At 33.5% G+C, this 9,849-nt stretch overlaps 1 protein-coding gene across 6 annotated transcripts in view; it reads left to right on the forward strand.

Moving 5' to 3' along the window:
- LOC115216320 (glycogen debranching enzyme) overlaps positions 1 to 4,088 on the forward strand; it is a 108,679-nt gene extending 104,591 nt beyond the window's left edge. For all 6 annotated transcript variants that reach the window (XM_036506457.1, XM_036506458.1, XM_036506459.1 and 3 more), the window contains one exon: positions 656 to 4,088. In XM_036506457.1, coding sequence (XP_036362350.1) covers positions 656 to 739 — 84 coding nt within the window. In that variant the 3' untranslated portion in view covers positions 740 to 4,088. The remainder of the gene's footprint in view (positions 1 to 655) is intronic.
- The last annotated feature ends 5,761 nt before the right edge of the window (positions 4,089 to 9,849 follow it).

Below are 9,849 nucleotides of genomic sequence, written 5' to 3' on the forward strand. Positions count from 1 at the left end.
CCATTTATTTTTTTCACTGTGTATTTGTATTATTTGCTTTGAATAATTGGCATGACATCATTCACCAACACATTCCAACCTCTACAAATGTGCTGTGTCCCCTTTCAGCCTTTTCCAACGTATGTACAATGGCTTCTGCTCCTTAGCTGGTTTCATGCCACCTCCACCAACCCAACTCTCTCATCAACTCAGCCCCACCCCTTTCATACCAACTCCAATACTCAATACCCCTTGCCAGTGATGTCATTGCTCTGGGATTCTGTCCTTGCCTATGTTGCCCCTGCAGACAGCTCAATAAGAACCAACCACATCTACCACACTTGTCTGAAGGTGCTGTAAAGGTCACAGTCCTTTCCTCTTGACCTAACTAGAATCCAAAATTAATGATTTAAGTATAAAAATCGTTGTTTATTTAATGATATTTCCTGCTAGTTAAAAACGTCATCTTTTTAAAGGCCTTCCACAGATTCAATTATTGATGCTTCCCCCTCACACAGACACACACAAACTAATGTGTTCATTCATTCATTTGCTAATCTCTAGTTTACCATGTGTATAAATATAAGGTTGATTCTACACACATGTGGTGTGTATATTATGCATCACACACATACGCATTTGAAATATTTCATTGACTTTCTTTTCTTTTTTGTAGTACTGCCCTCCCAGTTGTCAGGCACAAGCATGGAGTGTAAGCACAATTCTGGAAACTCTGTATGACATGGAATATATGGTTTGAATTTGCCCACATTTCTCGTCAGCACCCATTCCATAACCCGTTTTCACTTGGTATTTTACCAAATCCTTTCCTCCCCTTCTTGCAATAATGTGTGAAAGAAAACAGAGTTTATACCATGCTTCACCATCTTGTATAAGATACAGCCACTTAAAGTCATCTTTCTTCTTGGTTGCTGTCGGAATAGATAAACAGCATCCTTAAATTTATGTAGCAACCAGTTTAATGTTATGTTTTCTTTATTTAATTACATTGCTAATTGCAAAGTATTTTGTTAATATTCTTCTGCTTCAAACTCATATTTCATATTAAATTATTTTTGAAATAAATAAATAAATAAATTTGGGTGCTTTATAAGTTAGCAATGTAGCTAAAAATTAAGTTTGCAGCAGTAGATTGGTTACTGCATAAATTTAGGGTTGTTGCTTACCCTCTCCTAATGCAAAACACACACGTACAGAAATATAGGACTTGTTCTGTGTGATGTGAGGAAGTCTTTTATTTGCAGTTACCTAAAGGCAAATTTGAACTCTAACCCGGTTTGATTATATATGTGTGTATGTGTTTGTTTGTGTAAATGTATATGTATATATTATGTGTGTATATGTATGCACACTTACCTGTTTTATCTGCCAAGGCATACCTAGATATAGTTATTAATTTTACTTCTATAACAAATCATGAATTGTATTCTAAGCCGCTTAGTGCTTTAGCTCTCTCTCTTCTCTCTCAAGGTTATGTAAACTTCTGTTGTGATTGTTAAGACACTGTTAATATTTCTCTCAGTTTACATTGCTAGTTTAGATATAATATAATAATAAGCATATTGTATACAGTGCTCAGGTGCACTACAGCATAGTTGTCGAATAGAATACAAATATCACACCAATGATAGAAATAGTACAAGTATGAAATTTAACAGTACAATTGTGATATATATATATATATACACCATCATTCTAGAAGACATAGAAATGAACCTCAGTAATTGATCCATTTTTATTGTTATCTGTTAACACGTAGTCATGTACAGTCTCCTTAGTGGTTCTCGCATCATTATTTCAGCAACAATAGTGAATTTGTGTTTCATTAAGGAAGTCTAATTAGACTGGAACATGCCTGGAGTTGTTTCCCTTGCTGAAATTATAAAAGTAATTTTACTCATTGAGTCAATCTTATCTTTACAGCATAAGTAATTTTGTAATAAAGTTGTTTTTTTTTATGCTCCCTGCATTAAATACACTATCTTAACAATAATTCTACAGATTAGTGCATTGGTTCTGTGATATATATATATATATATTTGTAAAATGAATAAGAATGATTTTTCTGGTAATTTTTCTACTTTAATGATTAGATGTTTACTACACTTTGTAAACATCTGATCATTAAAGTAGAAAAATAATCAGAAAAGTCATACTTATTTATTTTTTAAAATAAATAATGCACCAAGGAATTTCTGTTATATATATATATGTATCTTTATTGTTGTTATTAATCAACTATGTTTAAGTAATTGCACCCTCTACTACTTATAAAGATTGACATAAATATAATGGTATAGCATTTTTTATCAATGGCTATTAGCATTGTATGGCAATGAAGTTTATTGTCTTCTGTAATGGCTTAGCATTCTTTAACAAGACATGATCACCAGATAGTATATTGCCTTCTATATAAGTTACATAGTAAGTTTAGTCATAGTTAACCACACACATGTATACACATGGTTATATTTACATGTAAACATCTGTGCAGCCTCACCAACACATTACTCACCTTTAGTTATTGTATTGTTCATTATTTAATGGTCTAGGCAAAAGTCTGTGTATTTTGTCAAATGAGTTCAGAAGTGACAAACAGCCCCAAACCAGTCATGTCTGACCAACTTAGTCTGACATTAACAGACAAGCTGCTCTCCCATGTTCTTCTCTGAGAGACTGAGCTTTTAGTGAAGAGTTCGCTTGTCACCATGGAAACCAACCATTTCCATGCTATGTATCCATTTCTTTGCAATTGCTACAAGCCTGTAAACAACGTTTTCGATTCTAGAATGGTGGGGAAATTCCCCACATGCTTCGTTGTAAGCTTGGCTTGTGGTCAGTGCTGCTTACCAATACTAGTTCTCAGCAAAGATTCTTGTTTTAGAAGTAAAATGAGTTGCAATTTTAAACCAAATCCCCTACACATAATCCTTGTCCCTCTGTCTAAAATAGGGATCTGTACACACTTCAGTCCCGTAGATAATATGTTTACAGTCCTTTAGGGAATAATCTCTTGTTAAATCTTTTTTACTTTGCTTTCGAACTTTAATTCCTTAAACAGGAACAAAAACTATGTAGTAAAAATCCAATACATAAAGTCAAGTAGAATAATTTGGACTGTAAAAATAGAGAAAATTCCAACTCATTTTGCCCTTGGGGAAGGGCCATAGTTTCTTTACTTCTGAACTTCTTTGTTTTCCAACCTTAACAGAAATATTAGTTGAAGCCTTGTTATTGTTGGCTTTCTTGTCACTGTCAGTTGCTGGACCTCATCTACAACTGGTAAGACAGAATAAAGTGGAAGAAGGCAATTAAATTAGACTTGTTAATCTCATACCAGTATAATGTTACAGTTAATATATGAAGCAGTGATACATATTATTTATACATGCGCGTGCACACACACACACACACACACACACATGCACACACATGCATACGCACGCACACACACATACACACACATGCATATGCACACACACACAAGTTTTGAAGCAGGCATAAATAATTTGTTTACACAAATACTATTGTACTCTCACTCTATGTGGTGACACTGGAGTCTCTAACTAAATGTAACTGAGTGGAAGAATAAAAGACATCAGTGTTCAGTGTGTAAGCCATGAAGCTTGTTAAATGATTGACAATCCATAGTTTGGTGTCTTAGAAAAGAAATTACATCAACAAAATATGTTTTAAATATTGAGCTTCAGGCATGGCTGTGGTACCCTTTTCTTATTTTACTTTTATATTCTTTTTGGTGTTATTGTTGTTGTTGATGGTGTTGAAGACATGCCTTAAACTCTGTTTCTTCTTTATTTTGATAGAATTATCTTACAGTATTGTTACTTTTCTTTTTTAATCACACCCTTTACACTGAAATTGTCTCCCCCTCCTCCTATTTCCCATTTCCCATTTATATTTAATTAAAGGATTTTTATTAATTAATCAATTTTTTTTTTTACTGCTGTATTTTCCATTTGTACTCTGACTGCTTCTAGAAGAGAATCCATTGATGTATATAGAAGTAATTTTGGCAAGCCAAAGACTGTGATAGGATTCTATAAATAAATGAGTTATCTTAAAACTTACAATTCACGTGTTTTGCCTTGTTTTTGGTTTGTTTTCTTTCTCTCTCTTGCCCTTTTCCTTACTTTTGCAAAAAATTTTCTGCTGATTTTATTATCTTTGAAAAAAATAATAAAGGGAAATACCATTTTTTGGAAATGTTTCTTTTCTTCCTCTATTTAATAGAAATTTGTCTTTGAGAAGTCTAGTAAATAATGTGAGGCTATGCATACATCTTTTTGACAATTGCAGTTGAGTAAGTTGACTGAGTGTTGGACTGCAAATTATGGAACTTGTGGTTCATATTCCTTCTCCAGTAATTCAGTGTGTCCTTACTTATCCCCACTTAGACAAGGATGTTCTGTTGGAATAAACTATACTGCAGTAGATACCATGAGAGAAACTTTCATATTGGATTTTGGTGCAAAATGCACTCTTGTTTACATTGCTAGCAGGAAAATAAATCCCCGCAAACTCCAATGCCAAGACCACCAGATCATATGATTTCAACCTTCTTTGGTCTTGTCAATGACAGACACTCAACCACTAGAGATAACAGCAATTCATCTCCCTGTCAGCAAAATGTAGAAAAACAGTGTCAGAACAGGCACTGATGTCATGATAAGCCAGTAAGCTTGTTAAAGAATATATACTAGCAGCAGAGGCAGTGTTAATACTGAGAGGTAGTATTATACAAGTTTTATTGCAGTTTTGAAATAGTTAATGATTAATTGATGATAAGCAATACTTGTATGTTGCATGTTATGGTTGCAAAATCTCACTAAGCTTAATATAATTTTTCATTATTTCACAAGGAACATAATATTTACATTTTTAAAGCAAGTGAATAACTACCAAAATTTAAGAATTAATAGATAAAGGAACATTTAGTCACTGCAATATGCTGATATCACAACAATTCATAAGAGAGGCAAGAAAGCAGAGAGGCTACTGTTTTCCAAACAAAGTCCCTCAGTATATTTCTTCAGCAATAAGTTATGGATACTCCCTTGTCACGCTTGCTATCATTAATGGAATAAACCAGTGATTGGCCTATGAGAAATCTTTAACCATCTACACTATTGCTCACCAAATGCAATGTAAATAAAAAACAAAGCTGCATGATTTTAGGAGCTGAAACATCTTTTTAAATCATTACTGGTGTCAAATGGATTCAACAAGGAATTGAACTAGCTAAATCACACACTCAGCATTTATTTCTTACTCTCATGTAAATTGTACAGCCAATTATCACTCAAAAAATGAGTATGGGTTGGTAACTTGTACCATGCTTTTGCTAATTGTTTCAAGTGCCTTTGTAATCATGAAAAGGCACAGACTACTGTATATTATGCTTAACCCCTACAACACAATTGAGAAGATGAGGACCCAAGGCAAGGTTATGTATGTATGTATATATATATACAGTCCCCCTCGTTACACCATCACCAATGGGACCATGACAAATTTGTGGTTTAATGGAATGGGTGGTAAATTGAGGGAGGCTTTCTGCAGTAGATATAAAGCCAATCATATAGTAGATTTTTTTTTATAACAGTTTAACATAGCTAACATTTGGAAAGTGGGGAATGGGCAAAACCAGATTTTTGGTGTGTAAAGAAAGTTTTCATATAAAAACTTCAAAAAGACGAAAGGGATAAATTTGGAATTTGAGAGAGGAAGGAAAAAGAAGGTATTGCTCTCCTTGCCCTTTCTCCCCTCCTCTCTGCTAATTATGCCCCTGTTATAACATCAATTAGAGTGTAATGTGATTATCTTTTAGATTTTAGTTGAAATATTTTTTATAAATATTTTATTGTTGAACAAATAAACAATAAACAACAAAAATAATTTTTTAATTTATTTTATGAAAAAGTCTAACATATTTTTTGCTTATATTTCGAATTTTCAATAGTATTAAAATGTTTTTCTAATTTTTCTAAAAGTAATAAATTTTCAGTAGTCATAACTTCTGCTTCTATAGAATCATGAAGAAGATTATGTTGGCAAATAATCTTTACTCGAGAGTACAGTTACAGAAATTCGTCCTAAGAAGGACTAGAACCAAAGACAAATTACGGTTTGTTGATCTAGCTTTTAAAGAGATTAGGATGCTCCAGAAGAGAACCTAGAAGACTGTGTCACGGAACCTTATCAGAAGGCTGCGATTAGTTGGTTTACACATTGGCGCAAAATAAAGCAAGAGACAAAACTGCACCAAAACCAACCAATCAGAACAGTGGACACAACTGAGCCTAAGCAGCCAAAGGATGGTTGTTATCTGCCTCGTCCTCATTCGCACCACATGTGTCAGATAAAGATGACCTCACTAAGGTTCGCTACATAGTGAAAGGATGGGTTGATAACTTATAACTTTATTTTTTCGGGACCTTTCGTTAATTTAATTATACAAAATGTTTGTAAACTTATCTTGTCTTATCTCGAGTTTTTCTTAAAGTTGCACGTTGTGGTGGATCTTAAGAACTTTCTCTACTTTCCTGTATGCACGTGGGGGAATTTCTTAATTGAAAAAACAGCGATGTTTTGATTTCGTGTTTTTGTCAAAGACTCCTTTTGCTCAGTATATTTATGTAGGTGATTTTAAATATATTGTAATTTCATAGATATATTGTATTTTAGTATACTTTACTGATCAGTTTGCGGTTTTCTTTGAAATATTTTTACAGGTTTTCAGGAGCATAGAATATATAAATATAATTATATTAAGGGAGCAGGGCGACCTGTCTCCTACATGCTTAAAGGAGACAGGTCGCTCTGCTCCCTTAATATAATTATATATGTATATATAATTAATTTAATATATAAATTACCTATAAATTTTTTATTTCATGCTGACTACCTGATAAAAATCATTAACGTGATTTTATTCGTCTATTCTAAGAGACATTCAACATCTTTAGCAGATTTTAATTGACGACTGAAAGAAAATAAGATGATGTACAACATAAATTGGTCCATAGTAAGGTACACGCAACCATACAGTATATAATTTCCAGAAGATGCCGTCTCTGCTCCGAGGAATCCCTGTCTATTCTGTGGACTAACGAGAAGATCATTAACAGAATTTCTGAATGACTCTCGAGATGACTACACGCATATAAATGTACTTTCGCACAATGCAGTGGGAATGAATTTTGAGTAACCATTAACATAATTTAAATTTACTTTAAGGTATGGATGACTTACGTTTACTTTTAACCTCTCCATTCTAACAAACAACAAGTAGATAGCTAAACTCGCTTTGTAATCATGAGTGCACCAAACCTCGCGTGTATGTATGCTCCTGAACCACTTGGTGAGTGTCCCACACATGAGGAATCGATGCTAGATGTGTTGAAACGATTGTCGTGATTAATAATAAATTCTCGTATATTCCATCTTTCGTCTTCCATTTGCCATATACATAACGATCACTGTGGAAGTGACCATGCTTTATCAGTAAGCTACCAGGTGTAAGCTATTCATTTCATCAATCTATTAACCACAACCAATTTCCAATTTCCTAGAGGAAGGTGCTATACAGTAGCGTACCAAGATGATGAATAAAATAACACTGGATGTTTCGCTAAAGGACATACCTATACCTAGTAGGGAGGATTATAAACAAGATCTTTTGGAGAAAACGAACCAATTTCTACGTAGAATGCCGTGGAAAGCTTTCTTTTTCGACAAGGAGCTTAAACCAAACGACAAATCTGAACATGGTGATCTACTAAGAAAAATATTGAAATCCAGAAAGAACCCACCTACTAACCAACACCAAATCAGATTTGAAGAAGAATTATATAGTATGGTTAAGAACGTGAAGTTCAGGAAGTACCCCAGACGGTGTAATATACATCAACAGAGAATCAGAAAATTACTTGTTGACTTCAAGAAAGCTCTGGGGATACTTGTGCCAGCGGACAAAACAAGTAACATTTATATTGTTGATATTGAGCTATACAAGTCTATGATTAGAAAGGAATTATGCACCAAATATAGACACGCTAGTAACGATGTATTAAAAAGAATTAACAATACAGGGCTACAAATCTTCAGAGATCTAGCAATAGATGATAGAACCGAACCCTACGTCCCTCGAAAACCCCGGACCATAAAGCTAACTTTCTTATCTACCCCTCAGACTGATTTGTCCTTTTAAATCCGATATAGGCATTATTAGTAAAAATCATTGTTGGGTACTACCCGTCCTTAAGTCTAAAATTGAATTAGCCCCCTGGTCCAGTACCCAAGATGTGGTTGGATAGTTTAAGCTTCTAGAAATTAGTAAGAACAGAACATTCTTGCAATTAGATATAGAGAGCTATTATGCCACTATTAACCCGATTGTTCTTAATCAAGCCCTGATTTTTAGCATGAAAAATTTCGATTTGTCCTGACATGAAATAGATATACATGCCGCACGAGCCTCTCTAGTAGATTTTGATGGTAGATTATGGAGTAGATTAGATAGGGAGAATGCATTTGATATAGCAATGGGCTCATATGATTCTGCCAGGCCAGTGACCTAGTCAGAATATATATCTTTTCATTAATCCAGTCTTCCTTTCCAGAAGTAACAGGGGGTCTACACAAGGATAGCACCTTATTTTTTCTGGACAGAAGTAGCAAAGTACAGTTAGAAAGCATAGGAAAAATTTCTTTAGACTTTTCAAAAATTTAGGGCTGAACATTACTATGGGTAAAGAATACTGTAGAGTGAATTTTCTTGATGCTACCTTCTGTCTTGATACTGGATTATTTGAACCATTTCATAAGCCAAATGAACATACTAAGTACATTAACGTAGCATCCAACCATCCACTCTTGATTATACAGGGACTAGTTAAGAATATTTCTACAAGAATCTCTAGATTATCCGCTAATAATAAAATTTTCAAGTTACATGCAACTTACTATAATGCTGCTCTAGCTAGAGCTGGGTACCGTGAAAATACTCAATATATACAAGAAGTAGGCATGCACAACACTTGTAATTCCTCCAACTGTGATACACATAGTATACCACCACAACGTCACGGTTTGAGAACTCACTCATAAAGAATACAGGCCAAGAAGAATTGATCATATCAATGAACTATCCACGAAAACTTATAGACACATGTGACATAATAATCCAACTGCTTGTTCCAATCCTGAACAACACACTCGATCAAATAAGCCTAACAGCAGATATAGGAATCAGGATGTCCTCTGGTTCAACCAGATTTTCAGTTCGCATGTTTCAACCAAGATTGCTGGAAACTTTTTTGCTGCTTTGGACAAGTGTTTCCATAAATCTAACTGGTATCATGCTATTTTTAGTCGACACACTGTGAAGGTATTCTACACCAATTCTGCTAGTTTAGAGCAGCTTATGCATCACATAAACAATAGCAAAATGCAGCAAAAGTTCAATAACCCACCTACTAGATCTAAAATTAATTCTATTTAAAAATATAGTCACTCATCAGGTCTAAAATAATAATAATAATAATAATAATAATAATAAATAATAATAGAATAAATGTACTTAACTTATACTAATTATCAAATAAATATAGAAAAATATGTGTATTAACTATAAATAATCGAAAAACATTTAACAATATTTCTTAGAATATAAGCATAACAATATTTCTTAAAATATAAACTTATCTTATCGAAGGATTTCTGTTAACAGAAATCCTTCGATAAGATAAGTTATGTTTATATTTTAATAAATATTGTTAAATGTTTTTCGATTATTTATAGTTGATACACGTATTTTTCTATATTTAT

Source organism: Octopus sinensis, linkage group LG10, assembly GCF_006345805.1.
Source record: "Octopus sinensis linkage group LG10, ASM634580v1, whole genome shotgun sequence".
NCBI classification, from domain to species: Eukaryota; Metazoa; Mollusca; class Cephalopoda; order Octopoda; family Octopodidae; genus Octopus; species Octopus sinensis.